The sequence below is a fragment of the Camelina sativa genome, chromosome 11, assembly GCF_000633955.1.
Source record: "Camelina sativa cultivar DH55 chromosome 11, Cs, whole genome shotgun sequence".
NCBI classification, from domain to species: Eukaryota; Viridiplantae; Streptophyta; class Magnoliopsida; order Brassicales; family Brassicaceae; genus Camelina; species Camelina sativa.
This window is the reverse complement of record NC_025695.1, coordinates 30206839-30230025: the sequence shown is the minus strand read 5'-3', so window position 1 is coordinate 30230025 and position 23187 is coordinate 30206839. Positions and strand designations below refer to the sequence as shown.

At 33.5% G+C, this 23187-nt stretch overlaps 5 protein-coding genes across 5 annotated transcripts; 3 read left to right on the top strand and 2 right to left on the bottom strand.

The window, feature by feature from the left end:
• LOC109127164 (putative defensin-like protein 303) lies at positions 287–1130 on the top strand. Its single transcript, XM_019231517.1, has 2 exons — positions 287–436; positions 817–1130. Exons 1-2 carry the CDS (start codon positions 382–384, stop codon positions 1032–1034), a joined length of 273 nt encoding a protein of 90 aa, XP_019087062.1. The 5' UTR covers positions 287–381; the 3' UTR covers positions 1035–1130.
• On the top strand, positions 3389–8753 carry LOC104728513 (homeobox-leucine zipper protein HDG5-like). The gene is made up of 12 exons (XM_019232008.1): positions 3389–3443; positions 3989–4157; positions 4664–4899; positions 5356–5473; positions 5744–5926; positions 6020–6544; positions 6631–6729; positions 6816–7209; positions 7298–7334; positions 7440–7560; positions 7653–7748; positions 7831–8753. Exons 2-12 carry the CDS (start codon positions 4011–4013, stop codon positions 8239–8241), a joined length of 2367 nt encoding a protein of 788 aa, XP_019087553.1. The 5' UTR covers positions 3389–3443; positions 3989–4010; the 3' UTR covers positions 8242–8753.
• On the bottom strand, positions 9100–9726 carry LOC104724682 (14 kDa proline-rich protein DC2.15-like). The gene has a single exon (XM_010443222.2). It carries the CDS (start codon positions 9633–9635, stop codon positions 9246–9248), a length of 390 nt encoding a protein of 129 aa, XP_010441524.1. The 5' UTR covers positions 9636–9726; the 3' UTR covers positions 9100–9245.
• On the bottom strand, positions 13453–14064 carry LOC104724681 (14 kDa proline-rich protein DC2.15-like). The gene has a single exon (XM_010443221.2). It carries the CDS (start codon positions 13981–13983, stop codon positions 13597–13599), a length of 387 nt encoding a protein of 128 aa, XP_010441523.1. The 5' UTR covers positions 13984–14064; the 3' UTR covers positions 13453–13596.
• Positions 15815–16696, top strand: LOC104728512. The gene has a single exon (XM_010447477.1). It carries the CDS (start codon positions 15815–15817, stop codon positions 16694–16696), a length of 882 nt encoding a protein of 293 aa, XP_010445779.1.

The window sequence follows — 23187 nt, the reverse complement described above, 5'->3', positions numbered from 1 at the left end:
TTTTACATATGTAACAACAATCACATATCATAATTATATTAAAACCATAAAATAATAGCAATATGCTTAAATCTTTTTTCTGGCAACACATTAGTTATTTAAAAATGAAATCCATGCTAATTATATATATTAGAGGATATGATAATCAAGACATTTTAATAGCAAAAAAAATCTGTGTATGTCTAGTGATCTGATTAAATTAAAATTCTTAGGAAAAAATATAATTTATCCTATTATATATAGTCATGTGGATTTTTCATTAAAATCCCATAATAATACAAATTACCCCCGTATACTCACAAGTCAAGAAAAAGGAAGAGAAAGAGGATCACTTATTATAGTTAGTCGTAAGCAAATAGAATATAGTTATCAAAGTATAGTATGAACTCAAACAAAACAACCTTCTTCTTGGCCTTGTTCCTTGTATCAGCCCTCTGTAAGTGCTTAAAGACTCATATATGAATTTTTCATTATACATGTGTCGATATATATTTAAAATAAAACACACACACACACATATATATATATATATATATTTACATGTGTGTGTGTAAAACACACATATAAAAATGTTCATGTTCGGATGAGAGGATGGAGAAATATATATGAGTATTCGATTATAGTTTCTTTGATGCGGCCTTAATTAATCAAACTATCAAACAACATCTATAATCGTCAAAGAAACAAAGGTTTTCGATGCGGTTTGAATTCATATGTAAACAAACAAAAAAATGATTGCTTTCATGTAATTTTATTGTTTGATTTGAATATACTTTGTTTATCCGGATTGAACACTAAAATTTGTTTTTGTTGAAGGTATACAGATGATAGAAAGTAGGGATTGTTACACAAACGACGATTGCAAAGGCGTGCAACCATGTCCAGTGCCTCTTGCTTGTGTCTTTGGCAACTGCATTTGTCCATGGAAAAATCAATCTAAACTCTCAAGTACTTGTCAAATCATATGTGCGCGTTTGGAAAAAAAAGCTATAAATTCTTATGATGCTAGTCCATGTGTTTGCATCGATAAGTAAATCAAGAAATATGTGTAACAACAATCAGAACAGTAATCTCAAATAACTGATTATAAAAATCAGATCGTAACAACAATTAGAATTGTAACCTGAAATAAACTGACTATAAAAATCTATTCTTGTTTCATTTATAAAACCCCTCGACCATATTACTTTTTTCTTTCTTCATCATGACTTTTTGGGGTTTTAGGCATGTAGTTTCCAATATATGATTCTGAGGCACACACACCCTTTGGAAAAGACACCAATAAAGTTATATAAGCATGCCACTATACTTTTAATTATAAGATGTCAATTTTTCATATTTACATTTGAGATAATATTAGATATATAATTTACATTTGAGAAAATATTAGATACATATATATATATATATATATATATATATATATATATATTGTAAAACACAATCACATTATATGTATAATTCATTGTTATTGTTGAAATAAGTTTGGATATTTTTTTGGATGTTTTATTACAATTTTATTCCACACTATCCCGAGATAGAAAGTGAATTACACAACGACGAAACATTCAAAATAATTTAGTGAAAAGATTCATTGTGTTATCGAATTCTATAATTTCAACAAAAAAAATTCCCTTGTTTTATACCACCGCACTATCGTCGCAAAGTCTCCAAATAAGATGCACGTTGTAAGATGGCGTTGAAAGTGAATTACACAACGACAAAAACATTCAAAATAATCTAGTGAACAGATTTATGCCTTAACGAATTCTAACAATCTTTTTCCTTTGTTTTATATTGTCGCGCTTGCGTTGCAAAGTCGCCAAATGAGATGCACGTTGTAAGATGGCGTTGAAAGTGAATTACACAACGAAAAAAACATTTCAAAGAGTTTAGTGAACAGATTCATGCGTTACCGAATTCTAACAACTTTTTCCTTTGTTTTATATTGTCGCACTCTCGCCGCAAAATCACCAAATGACATGCATGTTGTAGGATGGCGTTGAAAGTGAATTACACAACCACAAAACATTCAAAAGAAATGAGTGGATTTAAGCGTTATCCAATTCTAAATTTTAATATCTTTTACCTTTATTTTGTATGTTGCTTTTTATTATAAAATCATCAACATACACAAGCGTTGTAGGATGGAACTGAAAGCGAATTAGACACCAAAATAAACAATGGATTATACAACAACAAAAACAATCTAGTGATCAAATTAAAGTGTTACTGAATATCATAAATTAAATAAATATATTATTCATTTTTATTTTATATCACGGAGTTTTCGTTGCAAAATTGAGGAACACTCATGTTGAATGTTGTAAAATAGCATTGATAAAGACCTACCTATAATCCCTATGTCGCTTTTTATTTTTGGCTTCGTCAACATCACTAAATTTGTTTATTTTTTATTTTTTATTCTGTTGTTCATTTTTATTCTAACCATAAATTATTTATTAGATATTAATATAAAAAAGTAGTGATATAGGTATAAAATACTACTTGAGAAAGAAAAAAAATCTAATAACTATCAATTGGGTATCAACTATATATTATTATCACTTAAGAAAAAACTAATATTAATGGTGTATCAAGTATATTATTATTATTACTTTTTAAATGTCAAATACTTTTAATGAAATGGATTTAATTTTGTTATCAAAGTGAATAAGTGGTATAATGATAGGTTTTAAAGGAAAAAAAATACTTACTTAAGAAAAAATCTGATAGCTATCAATGCATTGAAAATATATTATTATTACTTTTTAAATGTCAAATATTTTTTATAAAATGGATTCAAATGATTTTTTAATAAAAATGAATACAAGTTATATAACCATAGGTTCCAAAGTAACAATATTACTTATGAAAATGAAATTTCTACAATTAAAAAAGGTGTATGAAACTATTCATTACAGTTTTAAAAATGTCCAATACTTCTTTTTTTTTTTATTAGTAGTAGGTTTTGTATTTTTGTTTGTTTGGCAATGCATAGCACTTCGTGACAAAATAGAATAACTGTAGTGTAACGCACGCACGCGGTAAACGCGTGACTGTATTTGACTTAAAAGTAAGAAAAAAAGGTTTGACTTGTGGAGGGGTCGCTTGTTTCGAGGGTGTAACGTACGGACTCCCACTAACATAACTCCACGTGTCAAGACGGTCAAGTTGACGGAAAGAGTTAGACGAGCGTTACTGTTTTTTTCACACGTTACACTCCGTCAATTTTCGCCGTTAAAATTAAAAGTCTGCCGTTTGCCCTTCTGGTCCGGTAAGTATTTAATGAGAAATTTACTCCTCCATTTATTGCAAAAGGAAAGAAAAACAAAAAAAAACTTAGAGAGAGAGAGAGACTGTGAAAGCTCCAAAAAAAAAAACTCTTTGCGATTCTTAGTTTTTTTTTTTCATTCTTTCATTTTTCTTTGAAGCTAAACAAGGTAAGAAAGTGAAAAGAAAAATCTCTATATGTTTCTATGGAAAAAAATCAGTAGAAACAGTAGCATTATCTAGTTTATGTTGTGTTTTTTTAATCTCTACACAAACCCTAATTTTTAGATTATCTCATGAACGTTTTTTTTGTTTGAATATTTTCTTCTTAATCCATATATCTTCTTCTCATGAATGCTCAGATAGTGTCTTTATATATATATATTTTTTTTTTAAATTAGTTGGACCTGTTTTTTCTTTAAAACTTTGAAAAGATTTCATGAGCAATAAATGTTTTTTTCATCAGTAATGTTTTTTGCTGTATTTAATTTAAAATATTTTCTGAGCAAATGAACCGATCTAGCTGTCTTCTCTGGTAATTAAATCGTTTCTTTCATGCTTTGCTCCTCCTGCATTTGAGAGATTAATTTTAAGATTTTTGTAAGAAAAATATTATTTTTTGCATATCCATGCACTGATTCCTTCTTTTGAGTCTTTTACTTCTTCAAGATTTCAAAGTAAAACCCTAACTGAGAGCTTTGTTAATCATCATTAGGGTTTTCTAAATCTTCTAAGTGATGTTGTCAATCGGAGAAGGTAATGTGATGACTTCGGACAACATGAGATTTGCTTCGCAGCAGCCGTCTTCTTCTTCTTCTCCTGGAACAATCCAAAACCCTAATTTTAATTTCATCCCTTTCAACTCATTTTCATCCATCATCCCGGTTTGTTCTTGACTAAAGCTTTCCACATTTATTTCATAAATTTTTCTCCATTTTTGTTATTCTTGAACTTTTTCAAAGTTTTTTTCTTTGACTATTGAGTTTTTTTTTTTTTTTTTTTTTTTTTTTTTTTTTTTTTNTTCCATGCACTGATTCCATCTTTTGAGTCTTTTACTTCTTCAAGATTTCAAAGTAAAACCCTAACTGAGATCTTTGTTAATCATCATTAGGGGTTTTAAATATTCTAAGTGATGTTGTCAATCGGAGAAGGTAATGTGATGACTTCGGACAACATGAGATTTGCTTCACAGCAGCCGTCTTCTTCTTCACCAGGAACAATCCAAAACCCTAACTTTAATTTCATCCCTTTCAACTCATTTTCATCCATCATCCCGGTTTGTTCTTGATTAAAGCTTTCCACCTTCCTCTATTTTTTTTTTTGTTATTTTTGAACTTTTTCAAGTTTTTTTTTTGTTTCTAAAGCATTGAGTTTTTCTTTTTTTTTGTAGAAGGAGGAGCATGGCATGATGAGTATGATGATGATGATGGGAGATGGAACAGTAGAGGAAATGATGGAAAACGGGTCGGCAGGTGGGTCATTCGGGTCGGGTAGTGAGCAAGCAGAGGATCCAAAGTTCGGAAACGATTCTGATGTTAATGAACTTCAAGACGATGAACAACCTCCTCCGGCTAAGAAGAAACGTTATCACAGACACACTAATCGTCAGATCCAAGAAATGGAAGCGTATGTTTTTTTTGCCATTATTTTTACTATATGTTTTATATTATATAACCACTCGGGTGTGTTAGTTCTCAGTTCATTCTCATAAGTTTTTTGGATTTTTGGTTTTTAAAATCTATGAACTATATCGAAGTTGACACATCTAGTTCTACGAGGTTTGGTACAGTTTCAATTTGGTTTTAGTTTCGGTTTAGAAATGGATATTTATTTGTTTAATCTTGATTTAAAGGTTCTCTTTGATTACGGTTTGATACTAAATTAAATTTTAAAGAAATGAAACCAACAAAAAGGTAAAAAAATTATTCTATTTGGTTGTGGTTAGATTTTTAGATTAGTTTTTATTTGTTTTGTCGAACTGAACAAACCTTTGAGACATTTTTTTTGTATTATAAAAAATCTCATGATTGGAAATTTAACTTTTGATTTAAGTAGTGATTAAGATTATATATATCTTTGTAGGTTGTTTAAAGAAAATCCTCATCCAGACGACAAACAAAGAAAGAGATTAAGTGCTGAACTTGGTCTCAAGCCACGACAAGTTAAGTTTTGGTTCCAAAATAGGCGTACCCAAATGAAGGTAATTATCAAATTACTACACTCTCTCACTTTAATAGTAATCAAACATTGCTTTTCATGTATATATACTTTTGTAACAACTTCTATTCGATAATATCATCTTAATCTTCAAGTGTAGTGTCATCTTAAGTTTAAATAGAGTTGAGCATGAAAGTGTCAACTTGTGATGATGAATTCTTGAAATTAATAAGTTCATTCATAATAATTAATTATAAAAATATAGTTTTATACAAACTAGTTAATTGATTTTGTGAGGTCAATCAATATATAGGCACAACAAGACAGAACAGAGAATGCGATGTTAAGGGCAGAGAATGCTAACCTTAAGTCGGAGAATTGCCATCTTCAGGGGGAGCTACGGTGCCTCTCATGTCCTTCTTGCGGCGGCCCCACCGTCCTAGGTGACATTCCTTTCAATGAACTCCACATTGAGAATTGTCGCCTCCGTGAAGAGGTAAACTCCAGTTAATCCTAACCATTTGCATTCAACTAATTTGTATATTAGTGAAAATGTCCTGCACTAACACATTGACTCTGGATTACACAGCTTGATCGTATATGCTGCATCACTTCAAGATACACTGGCCGTCCGATGCAGTCCATGCCATCATCTCAGCCGTTGATCGATCCTTCTTCTACGCTTCCTCATCAACCTTCATTGGAGCTAGACATGAGCGTATACGCTGGGAACTTTCCAGAACATTCTTGTGCTGACATGATGATGCTCCCTCCACAAGATACAACTTGTTTCTTCCCAGATCAAACTGTCAACAACAACAACAATAACATGTTACTTGCGGAGGAAGAAAAGGTTATCGCTATGGAAATAGCTGTCTCTTGTGTCCAAGAACTGACTAAAATGTGTGAAACGGAAGAGCCTTTGTGGATTAAGAAGAAATCAGACAAGATCAGCGGCGAGATTTTGTGTCTGAACGAGGAAGAGTACATGAGGTTGTTCCCATGGCCAGTGGAGAATCATAACAACAAAGCAGATTTTGCTCGAGAAGCTTCAAAGGCAAATTCAGTCGTTATCATGAACAGCATAACGCTAGTTGACGCATTTCTAAACGCTGTGAGTAGTAGTGAACTTTTCACAAACAACTCCGATTTGGTTACTTTGTTTATAGATTAATTTTGTGTTTATTTTTTGAATTGAAGGATAAATGGTCAGAGATGTTCTGTTCAATCGTGGCTAGGGCCAAAACGGTTCAGATAATTTCCTCTGGAGTCTCTGGAGCTAGTGGTTCTCTTCTATTGGTAATCTAGTAATTCGATTCGATGCACCCTGAACAAACGCATTTGTTTTTTTGCTAATGGAATCTATGTTTGCTATGTGTTACAAGATGTATGCAGAGTTTCAGGTACTATCACCACTGGTTCCAACTCGAGAAGCTTATTTCCTACGGTATGTGGAACAAAACGCGGAGAACGGGAATTGGGCAATCGTAGATTTCCCGATCGATAGTTTCCATGACCAAATGCAGCCACCGAGTACTAATTCTCCTCATGAGTATAAGAGGAAACCTTCAGGCTGCCTCATTCAAGACATGCCTAATGGATACTCACAAGTCAAGTGGGTAGAGCATGTGGAAGTAGACGAGAAGCACGTGCACGAGACCTTTGCTGAGTATGTGAAAAGTGGGATGGCCTTTGGAGCTAACCGTTGGCTAGACGTGTTGCAGAGACAGTGCGAGAGGATCGCTAGTCTAATGGCTAGAAACATAACTGATCTTGGAGGCTAGTATACTAGTCTAAATTAAACCATATCCCCCCTTAAAACCCTTAAAACCGCCAAAATCACTAAATCTCTGTTTTCAATTTGCAGTGATATCATCAGCAGAAGCGAGGAGAAACATGATGAGGTTATNTTGGTAATCTAGTAATTCGATTCGATGCACCCTGAACAAACGCATTTGTTTTTTTGCTAATGGAATCTATGTTTGCTATGTGTTACAAGATGTATGCAGAGTTTCAGGTACTATCACCACTGGTTCCAACTCGAGAAGCTTATTTCCTACGGTATGTGGAACAAAACGCGGAAAACGGGAATTGGGCAANTTTATCCGTGATCAACATCACCAGTCTCTGGTAATAAACAACCCCAAACTATGACTCTTCCCTCTGTTCTGTTCTTGATTATTATCATCACTTTCAAATTGAACGATTCTTTCTCTCTGCAGCTAGAGGTTTTGTTCAATGGGAACTCACCTCATGAAGTTGCTCATATCGCTAATGGTTCACATCCTGGAAACTGCATCTCTCTTCTTCGAATAAATGTAAGATTTGATTCAAACCCTAATTCAAAGGTTCAAGCTTTCGAAATGTTTCTTTAACAAGTTCGAATTTTTTTTTTAACAGGTAGCGAGCAATTCATGGCACAATGTGGAGCTGATGCTTCAAGAGAGCTCTATCGATAACTCAGGTAGCTTAATCGTCTACTCCACCGTCGACGTTGACTCAATCCAGCTCGCGATGAACGGAGAAGACTCTTCCAATATCCCGATTCTACCCCTCGGGTTCTCCATCGTACCAGTGAATCCTCCGGAGGGTATTTCCGTCAACTCGAATTCTCCTCCGTCGTGTCTTCTCACCGTCGCGATTCAGGTCTTGGCGAGCAACGTCCCAACGGCGAAACCGAATCTCTCAACCGTCACCACCATCAATAATCATCTCTGCGCCACCGTTAATCAGATCACCTCCGCCCTGACCAGCTCCGTTACGCCGGCGATCGCATCTTCCGCCGCCGTGTCCAAACAAGAAGCCAGCTGATTGACCGAATTACCCCTAAACCTCCTTGCTTTTTTTCAATCTCAGCGCAGTACCAAGTTAGGGGCAAATTGGGTAAAAGAGGGAGGTTAATAGGTAATTCGGTTATGGCTTCGAGGGTAGTTTGGGTAAAAAACGTAGCGTCTAAATGGGATAAGCCTTTTAGGTTATTTTCGGTTTATGTGTAAGGGTAAGATGAGAAACTAAGTTTATGTTTTTGGCTGTTTTCGTGGGTGGGGGGAGGGCCAAAACGGTAATTAGAGGAAGTCAAGAGCGCACCAGGTTGGGTAAGTTGACCTTTTTGTTTTCTGAACAAGATTATCGGTCTAACTGGTTTTCGGTTTAACAGAAAAGTGTAGCTGGTTCGGGTATTGACTTTCAACTTGGTTTGGTTTGACTCCTTTCAAATGTTTTTGGCTTATTTTGCAATTAGTTACCTTCTTCTTTTATTATAATACTTTGGCTTTTCGTATTGAATGCTTTGGTCTTTTCAATGATTTTCTTTTATACAAGTATCGAAATGGGACAACATATATTACCATTTTTAGTTAAAAGATATCGTGTAGTACTTCTCGTGAGAGGGATTTGAATGTTTGCTGGTTGAGTCTCATTTAATGATTAGTATTATGCAATGCATGCTAAGTAGAGTTAATTAGCAAATTTTAAAATTGTTAATATCTGGCGAATGTGACAGAAGTATATAACATGATTAAGTCCGTGCAAATACAAGTATTTTAATTATAACAAAGATTCCTACGGTTGGAAATTATATTCATGTTACTTGTGTCTATAATTTAAGTTTTATATGCATATGATGTTATGATGCGTATAAATAACTTATTTTAAACAGTAGCAACCTGCTTAATAAAAACAAAAGTCTCTTTATTTCATGAATACAACGAATTACAAAAACAGAAAAAGATATCATCAGGCGAGGAATTTAAGAAAGAAAAAAAAAACAAAAATGAAATGTGGAATCTAGAATCTCAGTTTAGAATGTGTTATCTCTAGGCACATTTGAAACCAGATGGAACCTTCTTACCGCAATGGTTTAGGACAAGGTTTAAAGAAATTGGAACGTTAAGGTTGATACCAAGAAGATTAGCCTTTAGGGCGGTGCAAAGACAGACTGCGGCTTCAAGATCAACTAAATTATCGATGAGAGCGCAACACTGGGACGTTGGTGGTAGAGAAACCTTAACCAAATCCAACACGTTAGCACATACCTTGAGTTTAAGAGCGTCTTTACATGTGGCTTTGTGGTAAGGAGACGATGGTGAGGGCTTCTTGTGATAGCTCTTGGATGGTGGTGGTGGACAAGGGACAGAAGTCGAGCTGACCAAGGTGAGGAAGATGACATTGAAGAGGAAAAGAAGAGCTATCTTAGAATAAGCCATTGATAAAGAAGTAAAGTTTCAAATAAGAGTATTTCTTATAAAAGGTACAAGAATTTTTTATAACTTTTCTTCTTTATCAAGCTTGTGATGTTTGTGTGAAGAATATGGAGATATTGATAGGGTTTTTATAGGTGAAGATTAAGATTGGTTTATGTGTTTTTAATTAAAAATTGACGACTGGAAACTAAACGACAACTTTCCATTGGAATGTTCATGTGAGGAATTATTTAAAATATAATGATGTATGAATTGATCTTACAAACTGTCACGACGATATTTTGGATCGTTGCATATGTAACATGCAATAGTCAATATATGAGTGGGTATATATAAAAATAAGACTTATAACCAGAAAGAGAGGGTTGTCACCATAAAACAATACTTTTTGTAAAACGAATGAAGTATATATTTGTGATCTATCAATATACTTTTTATACAAATTAACACCGGATGAAAACTGCTCTCAATTATTTCCTAATAATTAATATCAAGTTTTAGCTTTCATTTTTGTTCTCCTATTTTTGTGGGTTACTGAGGCCGAAAAAGTTTGGTCAGTTAGCTTAATTATAATTACAGATATTGGCCAATCTTAGAGAATAAACCACCGATGAAGAAGTAAAGTTATAAAGTACTTTGTCTTTCAGAGTTAAGGGATAAAAACAAATCCCTAAAACTATCTTTTTATGAATGTTGTGACTTGTGATGTGTTGTATGACAAATGTAGAGATGAGAGTTAGGGTTTTTTAGTTGTGTTTTAAATTATAAAATGACAACTATATATTGAATGAAATAATGCCCATGTGATGGGTTATTATTCCAAGTAGAATGAAATCTTACAACCTGTCAAGATATATTGAGTTGTTACATGCGAGTATGCAACGTGCAAAAAGAATAAAAGAATCTACTTGATTGAATGGACAATGACATATTTATATAACTTAATTGAAACCGTAAACAAATCAAGAAACGATATTTTGATTTATATGTGTACTGGAATTCGATGATCTTGTTATGTTTTTCAAATCAAGTTATTATGTTGTTATGCAATTGTTCAATAGAGAATCAGGGTGGCTGAGAGTGAAATTGTTCAATGTAGTTCGACTAACAACACTAGGAGTGCAAATGGTTGCACTAAATTAATAAGTTGAAAAAGTTAAAACAAATATTTAATTCACTTTTTACCATTTAACCTTATACAACCATTTGCACCATGTACTTTGAATTACGCTGGTTTATCTCACTAAGTAACTAAAATAGGTTTTTCTCCTCTACTGATTATAAATAACTAGAAAAGTATGGAATTCTCTGCTGGAGGAAAAATGTCTATAAGAAGTTTGAACTGAATCATGTTCCAGAATTATATATGTGCTATATTATCGACGTTACAATTTAAATTACAAGAGAATAAAATAGATATGAAAAAAAAAAAAAAATTCTCTTGCTCCTTCCAAAATTCATGTATGGATAGGTTATTTTGCTGATGCATATATCATTTTTACGAAATTAGAACAGTATGTCGCCAAAACTATCTCTATTTGAGCGAGAGCATACACAAATTAGCGTTTCAAGTTTAGAGTGAAGGGGAGTGAGGTTTTTTTTTCTTTTGTTCAAACGGGGAGTGAGGCTCTATCGTAAATTTATGCCCCCATCATTGAACCTTCCACGTTGTCTTTAAGGTAAAAACCATCTCATCAGAACTGAGCAAATGTCTATGTCCTTCCAAAGTCAATGTACAAAACCATCGATTCTTAAAAGATATAACCAAAGAAAAAAGGCTAGATTAAACATGTAGCCAATAATCCAGTTTTTTATAACCAAAATGGTTCCCGATTATGATTAGTAGTTTGAGTTAACAACCACGATTGAGCCTCAATTTTATCTTGTTTCTAAATATCTTGCAGATTTCTATTCAAATTATTAATAACTTTTTCATTTTGTACCTTTTGAATGTACTATAATCGACAAAAGATACATTGTTGTAAGATGGATTTTCGATAATAATTTATAATATACATACAGTAATTGTTATAAATATAAATATACTTGAGAAATATGTTTGTTTATTATTTAAAAGGATAAAATTTTGAAAATCAGTTATATGCGATCGAATTATATAGGTTGGTCCAAAATACTTTCCGGTTTCTTGGCTCGCACCAAAAAGCTGGTTTTGAAAACGCATATTCATGGCTAGATCTATATGTTAAGCTACGAGAATGTTCGAGTGTGTGTATGTAAGAGCGTAATGGTAAATAAGACACAAGCTTTGTTAACGGGGTTCAGATAACCTACATCCCTAGGATCTAGTCCAAAATTCATTCACTAGAAAAGGCTGCAACCTACAATTGCTATATGACACCCACCACTCTTTCCTAGAATTACAATGAAACAAGACTACCACTAATTGTCTTTTCCGACTAGTGTAGATCTTCAACAAAACCATCAAAAGATCTTTCTATCTTGTTGATGGGGCGACACCACACATCTTGTGTGCATCTCTCGAAACTACCTTGAAGCGCGCAAGTCTTCATGAAGCGTCTTCTCGGTATTTATATCAATTGCCCAACCCCTAGGTTAGCAACTTTCCTATTATACAACAAATAGGAGTTGGGAGATTAACAATTGTACAACCCCTAGGATTGACAATTTTCCTATTATACAACAAATAGGAATTTCCTATTATACAACAAATAGGAAAGTTTCTCTCCATGATCTCATCTTGATCTTCCATTCAAGATGTTCGTCCAGCTCAACAACCGTCACTTGGCTTGTCCAAGTCGGCCTTAAGCTTCTGTACTCAAATTCTTCAATTCAGCTTCTTGTACTACTTCCTATATTAATGTCGGACTAGTACAAGAACTGCTTCAGACGTTTGATACCATCTCCGTTGTATCTGACCCTCTTGGCTTGTCCAAGTTGTCTCCAAACTTTTGTATTTCAACTCTTTAAAGTAGTCACACAGCTTGGCTTCCTGTACTACTTGACATACTACCTCCTGCACTATTTCGGAACTTCACATATGTTCTTACCGTAATATTGTCAAGTAATGCCTTAACATCTTTGTTAGTTCTGCTCATTGTCTTCACATACACATGTTCTGGACAACTTATAAAACTCAGTCAACACATTCACCTTCAGGTTTTGTTATGTTTCTTTTACCACCATTATATATGCTCTATATATATCTTTTATACTAATTTAGATTTATAGAGTAACTAACAATATTAAAAATAAGAGATTGAACAGGGACAGTCTTTCTATTAAAATTAACAACTTCGATTTCAAGAAAAAAAAACTATAATTGAAGGTTATGTTTGAGACTTTCTTCATGCTTGAAATATTTGGCTTCATTTTTTCTTTTTCTCTTACGTTTTCATTCTTTGGCCGTTTACTGATTTTTTAAATATTCAAATGCATGGGATAACTCAACACTTTTAGCTTCTTCTTTTCTTTTCTGTAGCAGTAACGAACTTATAAATACTTTTGGGATAGACCCTTTTGATGGGTATTATAGACTGTATAGACTCTTTTAATTTAAAAAGAAAAAAAATCATGGGCTTAAAAATTAGCATATTTAAATTGTTAATATCTGGCGAGAGCCGGCTTCCATGATTATATTTGTTCCCCTGAGAGGCAAAGAAAATACTAAATTTGTTCCAATAGCATTTTTTGTCCTAGGTTCAGATTTATGTTTATGTAGTTGGTATTCAAATTTAAGTTCCATGGTATGATGTTATAATGCATACATGTATTTTTCTAGACATTATAAGCTTGCATATATCCATTAGTCAAGAAAAAAAAGAGAAGAGAATACGTACGATTGAACGAATACACCTTATTTCATTGATAAAACTTGTAACAAATTACAACATCAGATAATGATGGGAGTCAAAAGAAGACTTTTAAATTGAAACAAGAAACAAATGAAGTCATGATAAGAATCTCAATTTGAAATGTGGAATCTCTAGACACATTGGAAACCAGATGGAACCTTCTTGCCACAATGGTTTAGGACAAGACTCAATGAAATGGGAACATTAAGGTTGATACCAAGAAGATTAGCCTTTAGGGCGGTGCAAAGACAGACGGCGGCTTCAAGATCAACTAGACCATTGATGAGAGCGCAACATTGGGACGTTGGTGGTAGAGAAACCTTAACCAAATCCAACACATTAGCACACACCTTGAGTTTAAGAGCGTCTTTACATGTGACTTTGTGGGGAGACGATGGTGAGGGCTTCTTGGGGTAGCTCTTGGACGGTGGTGGTGGACAAGGGACGGAAGTCGAGCTGACAAAAGTGAAGAAGATGACATTGAAGAGGAGGAGTAGAGCAATCTTAGAATAAGCCATTGATGAAAAAGCAAAGTTTCAATAAGAATACTTAAAAGGTACAAGAAAACCCTTAAAACCTTCCTTTCTTTCTTTATCAAGCTTGTGATGTGTTGTGTAAAGAATGAAGAGACAGTCATAGGGTTTTTATAGGTGAAGATCGAGATTGGCTTGTGTGTTTTAATATTACAAATTTACGAGTGGCAACGAAATGAATTAATTCGTTAATATATTGTTTGTTCCTTTGATACGATGGATTAATAAGATTTGGAATGATTGTTCTTACAACCTGTCAAGAAATATCAAGTTACATGCAACATGCAAAAAATATTAATTAAGTGGAGAAAGACGAGCTTACGACTTAAATCTAAACCGTAAACGAATAATGGATTTTGGAGTTATATGTGTACTGCAATTCGATTTTTGTTCTTTTGTGGTTACTGGGTTGTGCAAATCCCATGTGTTTACATAGAACGTTCATGTGATTTGGCCAATCTGATGATAATGTTTTTTTTTTTTCATTTTTCTGAATGGAGAGATATTCGGATAATAAATATAAACTTTATTAGAGTATAGATGTTATATATTATAAGTTTATATTAGTATATCGGGATAGATAACTTTTGCTTACTATTCTCGTATACTCTAATAAGTATAAATATACACTAGATTATGACCCGCGGTATACACGGGATAAGTTTTATTTATTTATTTTATTAATGTACTATTTTAATACTAATTTTGCTAATGTACTCTTTTGTTAATTTTAGTGATTTTGTATATAATTCGTGGTATACCGCACAACAATTTTGTTTAATACAATCTTAATTAAATCAGTTTGATTCGACATATTTTATATTGGTGTTGTTAAAATAGTACAATAAGGACTTAACCCATATTAAAGTATCATATTAATGTATTTTATTTTTTAGTATTATCAATTCAATCATGTAATGTCATATAACCCGTCATGTAATATAACTCGTTTGTTGTTTTGAAAATTTACTATGTTTAAATATTCATAATTTTAAACTTTTTATTAAGTTTAGATATATCAGTTATAAATTATAAACTTTTTAAAATTCTATAGTTTACTATATACGGTAAATTTACTATATATGTATGTTGAACACACACTTTTTATATTAATTGATAAATAAATGTTTGTTTTAAAAAATTCAAATCACAATATATGCAGGAAAAAAATAGAAATTTTTATTAAATTTATGTATTATATGATGATTCACTGCATTTAAATTTTAAAATAAAAAAAAAGATGATAGGAGAATAATTTTTTTTAATATGGAATAAATCTTCTAAATATCTATATTAATTATATAATATTATATATATGGATATTTTAAATATTTTAATTCTGTTTGGTTATAAGGATAGTAGAGAGAATTAACTAAACTTTGTTTGGATATGAATATAAACATTAAATGGTATTTAATGGTAAATGTTTCCATAAACATATTTTTGAGCAAAAAGTGCTGCAAAAATACTAGTATAGATTGTACAACACATTGATTCATTAATGAGGATTATACTTTTACACCAAACTTAATATGGTATCAGAGCAAAATAACAAACTTTTTTAGCTTCCGCATCTTTCTCATTCGTCATCTTCTTCAATTGTGAGAGCTAAGCTCCGAACTCATACGATGAGCTTACCGATCTCTCCTTCATTTGTTCAATTGTTCTTTGTGATCTATCTCGTCGTCTTTGAATTTGTTGCTTTCGCCATTGTTGCGATCTTGTTTTCCATTTTCTTTTAGCCGAAGCCCAGAATCTTTCTTGGATCTTCGATTCTTTCCTTTTCTTCTTAATTCAACCTATTGCGAGCTTCCCAATGGTAACGAACTATGTGAATTCAGCTGCGAGTCTCCCAAATCTTGATGGACATCGCCAAATCACGGATCAATATGAGAATCCTTATTTTCTTCATTCATCGGATCACGCAAGGATGATTTTGGTATCGGATCGTCTCACATCTGGATCTGATTTTCACTCTTGGCGCCGTTCAATGCGTATGGCTCTCAATGTCAGGAACAAGTTGGGGTTTATTGATGGAAGCATTCCACAGCCTCCTAGTGATCATCGTGATTCAGTTTCGTGGTCTCGTTGTAATGATATGATGTCTACATGGATTCTGAATTCTGTTTCCAAGAAGATTGGGCAGAGTTTGCTTTTTGTACCTACTGCTGAAGGAATCTGGAAGAGTTTGATGTCCCGCTTTAAACAAGATGATGCTCCGAGGGTCTTCCAGATTGAAAAGCATTTGAATTCGATCCAGCAAGGTGCTATGGATGTTACTGCGTATTATACCAAATTGGTTACTCTTTGGGAAGAATATAAGAATTATGTAGATCTCCATGTTTTTTCTTGTGGTAAATGCGAATGTAACGCTGCAGCTTTATGGGATAAACTACAACAACATGGAAGAGTAACAAAGTTCTTGATGGGATTGAATGAGGTCTATGAGCCAACACGACGACATATTTTGATGTTGAAACCGGTTCCTTCTATTGATAATGTTTTTCATATGGTGGAGCAAGATGAGAGACAAAAGACTCTAGTTCCATCAACAAAACTGGATAATGTTGCCTTTCAAAGTACAGGTCCAGCTGATCTTAACTCTGGTTATTACTCTAACAATCTTGAGGGAGTAAATAATGGAGGTTACTCTGGTCCTATGGACAATGTTTCTTATGCTGCATTTAGGCCAAGTTAGAAACCGTTTTGTACTCATTGTAGTCGTTCTGGACACACTATGCAAAAGTGTTATAAGCTCCACAGTTATCCTCCTGGTCATAATTTTGGACCGAGGCCTCCTCCAAACTCACAGGGTTATTCAACTTCTTATCAGCCACGTGCTCAAGTTCAACAATCCGGGGTGAGACCTCAGTCACAACAGCCGCACCAAAACCAATATCAGTTTCCAAGGCCTAATGCTATGGCTAATGCAGTGACTGGCTTGGTTCCTTATATGCCACCTCCTGCACATACAACAACTAACCTTGATCTTGCTAAGTTTACTCCAGATCAAGTTCAGTCTCTAGTTCAACAACTCAACACCCATCTTCAGGTTCAAGAGCAGTCGTCCCCTTTTCCAACGGCTACCATCACCGAACATGGAGCTATGGCTGCTAATGCTTATACTGGTATTGTCTTAATAGATTTTTCATCCACTAGTTTACGTTTTGAAAATCATTGCTTCAATTTTCAACACCATTGCCTTTCTTCTCTTTATTATGTCCTTCCACTTGGTAGTTGGATAATTGATTCAGGAGTGACTAGTCATGTTTGCTATGACTTAGCTTTGTTTAGTGAGACTTTTTCTGTCACAGGTGTAACAGTCTCTCTTCCGAATGGCACTAGGGTACCTATTAGCCATACAGGCACAGTGCATATCTCATCTACATTGTCATTGCATAATGTTCTTTATGTTCCTACTTTCAAATTTAATCTCATAAGTGTGAGCTCTTTGCTGACATATGCACATTTTTACTCTGATTCTAGCTTTATTCAGGACCATACTCGGGACTTGATGATTGGTAAAGGAGCTCTCTTACATGGTCTATATATCTTGGAGACTCATGTTACTCCTTCTATCAACTCTCAGTCTTCCTTTTTCTGTGGATCCTTGCTTGAAGATGGACACCTCTGGCATCAACGCTTTGGACATCCATCTCATGCCAAGTTACAACATATTTCTGGTACTTTACCTATAGCTAAGTCTAGTTTACCTCATCATTGCGATATATGTCCTTTAGCAAAGCAAAAACGTTTACCTTTTGTCTACCACAATAGATTGTCTGCTAGTCCATTCGATTTAATTTATTTAGATGTTTGGGGACCCTTTAAGGTGGAGTCTGTAGAAGGTTATAGGTATTTCTTAACCATTGTTGATGATTGTACAAGGGTTACCTGGATTTATATGATGAAGAATAAAAGTGATGTTGCTAGTATCTTTCCTGCTTTTATTAAATATGTTCACACTCAATATCAGGCTGTTATTAAAGCGATTCGTAGTGATAATGCACCAAAACTAGTTTTTGTTCAGTTAGTCAAGGAATATGGTATGGTTCATCATTTTTCGTGTGCATATACGCCTCAACAAAACTCTGTTGTCGAAAGGAAGCATCAACATTAACTAAACGTTTCTCGTGCTCTTATGTTTCAATCGAATTTGCCTTTGATTTACTGGAGTGATTCTATACATACTGCTGTTTTCTTGATCATTAGGACTCCTTCCTTAGTCTTAGAAAAAGTTAGTCCTTATGAAAAGTTGTTTCAGAAATAACCCGATTATAGTTTCTTAAAATCTTTTGGTTGCTTATGCTATGCTTCTACATTGCTTAAAGATAGAACAAAATTCATTCCTAGGGCAGCTCCTTGTGTTTTCTTAGGCTATCCACCAGGTTATAAGGGATATAAGATCTTAAATTTGGATACTAATGAGATATGTGTATCTAGAAATGTTGTTTTTCATGAAACTATATTCCCTTTCAAAAATATCCTGCAATCTTCCATTTCTACTGAGTTGTTTACAGATTCAATTTTGCCTGTTTCTACTCCTGTTGCAATTGACATTGTTGACCAGCCTACATTGGAACCACCAGTACAAATGCATGATTCTGTTTCTCATCCTGAACCTGTTCATCCTAATCATGCATCATCCACATCACATATGCATGATTCTGTTTCTACTAATGAACCTGTTAATCCTACTTGTGCATCAACATCATCTCACTCTAGTGCTATTCCACTAGAGACTGTTTCTACTGGTACAAAATTGGTTCCACTAACCTCTGCTATGTCGAAGCGTCATGCCAAAACTCCATGTTACTTATCTAACTATTATTGCAACCTTATTCAAATTTCACAATCAATTTCTTCTTCTCCTTCTTTATTTTTGCCATATCCTATCGAATCTGTTCTCACTTACAACCGCCTCAATTCTATGTATCAGTCTTTTGTACTTTCTTGTTCTATTGAGACAGAACCACAAAATTTTAAGCAAGCGATGGCTCATCCACATTTCCCTAAAGCTATGGATGTGGAGATTACTCCTCTCGAACTCCTTGGAACTTGGACTGTTGAGAGCTTACCCCCTGGTAAGACTACAATAGGCTGTAAGTGGGTTTACACGATTAAGTATAAACCTGATGGCTCGATATATCGATATAAAGCTAGACTCGTAGCTAAAGGTTACACTCAGATGGAGGGAATTGACTACATTGAGACTTTCTCCCCCTGTAGCAAAATTGACGAGTGTTAAGTTCATTTTAGGATTGGCTGCAAAATATGGTTGGACTCTAACCCAGATGGATGTCACAAACGCATTTCTTCATGGAACGTTGGATGAAGAAATCTATATGGTTTTCCCACAGGGATACACACCACCATCGAATGGGGAGTTGCCACCAAATCCAGTCCTTCGTTTACGAAAAAGTCTCTACGGTTTAAATTAAGCATCACGTCAGTGGTATCATTGTTTTTCTGCAGTCATTCTTCGAGCTGGTTTTGTTCAATCTCCTGCAGACAACACTCTCTTTGTTCGCCAAACATCACCATCATTCATTGCTCTGCTTGTTTACGTAGATGACATTATGATTGCCTCCAATAGTGACATGGAGTTGCAGGCTCTCAAGAATGCATTACATGTTGCTTTCAAGATCAAGGACATGGGGCCGCCTAAGTATTTTCTAGGCCTTGAGATCGCGAGGGATTCTACGAGAATTTCTATTTGCCAACGAAAATATACCCTGGACATTCTCAAAGCAACATGGATGCTAGCATGCAAGCCGTGTCCAGTACCGATGGATCCAAATGTTCATCTCAGTAAGGATACATGTACTCCTTTAGCTAACGCTACATCTTATCGGGAATTAGTTGGTCGTCTTTTGTATCTTACCATCACCAGACCAGATATCACCTATGCGGTTCACAACTTAAGTCAGTTTCTCTCCCGACCCACTGATATTCATATGGAAGCTGCTTATCGTGTTCTGCATTACCTCAAGTCCAATCCTGGACAAGGTATGTTCTATTCAGTCGATTCAGAGACATGTTTCAATGCTTTTGCTGATGCTAGTTATGCGAATTACCCTGATACACGATGCTTAGTCACTGGCTATTGTGTCTATATGGGAAAGTCTCTAATCAGCTGGAAATCAAAGAAGCAACATGTTGTGAGTCGAAGTAGTACTGAAGCAGAGTATCGGAGCATGGTGCTAGCTACTTGTGAGCTTCTTTGGATGTCACAACTTATGAAAGACCTGCGGATTATAGTGACATCGCCGGCCAAGTTATTCTGCGACAAGAAATCAGCGATTCACATAGCCACAAACCCGGTGTTCCATGAACGGACGAAGCATATAGAGGTCGACTGTCACATGGTGTGTGATCAAGTCAAGAATGGTTTCATGAAGCTGTTTCATGTTGCAAGCTCCAACCAGCACGCCGATATCTTGACGAAGCCTCTACAACCGGGACCGTTTCACTCTATACTCTCCTGCATGTCCATTTCAAGTCTCTTCTCTCCTTCAGCTTCAAAAACTTGAGGGGGTATATTAGAGTATAAATGTTATATATTATAAGTAAGTATAAATATACTTTGTACAACACTGATTCATTAACGAGGATTATACTTTTACACCAAACTTAATATATTATAATTTACAAATGGTGGCTACAAAATGAATCCAGTATAAATCGATATGTAGGTTCGATTACCAACACACCACTGGCTATATATTGGATTACAATCATTATAATTTCGTTAAGTTAATATGAATGGTCGTAAAGATTTGCTTATGATATATTAGGTAGAGTCCCGTGCGTTGCACGGATTACTGTTTTTTTGTTGTTAAACATTTTTGTTTTTATAAATTGAACTGTTTCGTAATTGAATTTTTTTTTCTTATTTGATAATGGGCATTCCCTTTTAGTTTTTATTTAATTTTATTTTTATTATGTGTTTTTGTATTCTTTTCATTACCTTTTGTATAAATATATTTGTTCACTCTTTTTGAAATGATCAAAGAAGTAAAAACCATTCTCATAGTTTGAAATAATTTTATTATTCATGCTCGTTTTGTTGGATTAGAAAATGTATTAAAGCTTATACTATTTCTATTCTATAATTAAGACTTGTTGTTTTGTGATGTAACCGGCTTGCAATATATTCATGATGAATTTTTTGGTGTAAATCTGTCAAATTCGATTAATATTATATTTGAAAATTATTTTTTTCGAAGCAGTTCTTATTGGTAAAATGCTTGCCATTTCACAGCATATCACTACTATGCCTACAAATCTTCTTAATATACCATTATAAATTAAACACATGTACTTTTGGAATAAAACAACTGAGTTCATCCTCCATTTAGTTGAATATCAGATAGTCATTCTCTTTTCCAAATAATAAAATATGATTTGCCTATATAAATAATTTTGGGAGTTGACCATGTATTAAAATATACTTTTATGAGGTTGGAAAAAAAAATACTTTTATGTATTTTGATGTCATCCATTCCTCGTATGTACATAATAATCATATTTACTTTTTAAAAAAAAATTATAAAAATACGCACTATATATACGAAGAGTTTAAAGCATGGTAAACCATGATGACACATCTATATATTTGTTCTATCCTAATCAGCACATGAATTAATATTTAATAGCTAATAAGAACTTTTTGGGAGGAAATAATATATTGTCTAAAGTATGATATTAGAACACATAATTATATAGGTGATGACCTTATTTTTGTTTGGAAGATTTTGTTGATAATTTGGGATATAAATATCAAATTTAGTTTCAACGTAAATAAATCATAAGCCCAAATATATGCTTTGGAAATTTAAAAATAATTATAATTCTCTTAATTTGTATTTCAGAAATGGGGACTACTGTAATTATTGTAATTTGGATTGTAATATTTATTTGTAATAGTTTTGGAAGTTAAAACTAAAAGTAGTCATAAAATTTTGGGCTGAAAATTTGCATTAAAAATTAATTTAAATAGAGTGACAATTTAATATTTAAGCTTGGTAGGACGGGTAGTAAGCTTGGTTTGTGTGGTATCAGCGTGCGTAAAGCTCATATATCTTCTTGAACCTTATATATAAGAATACAATACAAAGATATGAGGAATTTGTTTATTATATGCTGAGAAATACAAAAAAACTTTTGTTAATTATTGAAGTGTATATTATAACCAAGGGAAAACAAACCATCAAATAAAAAAACATAACAAAGCTGACGAGAAAAGAGGCTTAAACATTAAATCTCCTTGTGTATCTTTAATGAGAGAGTGTTAGGCACATCATCTTCCATGGCATCAGACTGTCACCTACTCACCAAACTCTCATCAGATTCTTCAATAACAATTTTTGATTTGTTTTTCTAGTGGTATTTTAGAGTCAAACATAGGAATTAGCTGATGGTAGCAGCTGAATATAATATAGTATAACTTATATATATAATATATCTATTCTAAATAAGTGACTAATCACCCAATAAAGCGTTGGTTCTTGAACTATTGGGATTCGAAAGTGGATGTGTTGTTCATGTTATTGGATAGTTTAGACATTACTACCTTTTATGGGAAATTTTTGGTAATTTAGCTTGGAGATAGGAGGAATGTAGGGCTTCAGTTGAGCAATAGATGCTATTAGAGAAAAAAAAAATTAAATTTAAAATCTAGGCTAGTTGTATGTACAAGAGTTATTTATAATATGGACTCGTTAAGTGGTAATATTTGGATTTTGACATATGGACAAATGGTCTGAAAGTTTTAATAGGTTGATTTTGAGAATGTTTGTTTTGCAGAGAATAGAGATGAATCTTCAAAAAATCAAAAAAAAAAAAAAATACATATCATATAGTCTCTAAAATTAAAATATAGAATTATGCTTTTAAAACGATATTTCATTTTTTTTAACACATACAACAACAACCAACCAACCAACAAAAAAACACAAAAAAATGTATAATATCTAAGATAAAGTGAAAGAGAATGAGAAAATTAAAAATATGAGTATTTATAGGATGGGAAGTGATGAGAGTTACAATTTGGAAACTAAAATGTATGAGAGTTAATTCTAATTTATTGTGTTTTGAATAAAATTGAGTGGAAAATATAGTTAATGCTAAATTTATTTTATTTTTTAATATTAAAGTGTGAGTTAAATGTATATGATTAAATGTGTT

Coding starts and splice junctions, on each gene's coding strand:
- LOC109127164 (XM_019231517.1), top strand. CDS start 382: ATGAACTCAAACAAAACAACCTTCTTCTTGGCCTTGTTCCTTGTATCA. Junction 437..816: donor GTTCCTTGTATCAGCCCTCT/GTAAGTGCTTAA, acceptor TTTTTGTTGAAG/GTATACAGATGATAGAAAGT.
- LOC104724682 (XM_010443222.2), bottom strand. CDS start 9,635: ATGGCTTATTCTAAGATAGCTCTTCTTTTCCTCTTCAATGTCATCTTC.
- LOC104724681 (XM_010443221.2), bottom strand. CDS start 13,983: ATGGCTTATTCTAAGATTGCTCTACTCCTCCTCTTCAATGTCATCTTC.
- LOC104728512 (XM_010447477.1), top strand. CDS start 15,815: ATGGTAACGAACTATGTGAATTCAGCTGCGAGTCTCCCAAATCTTGAT.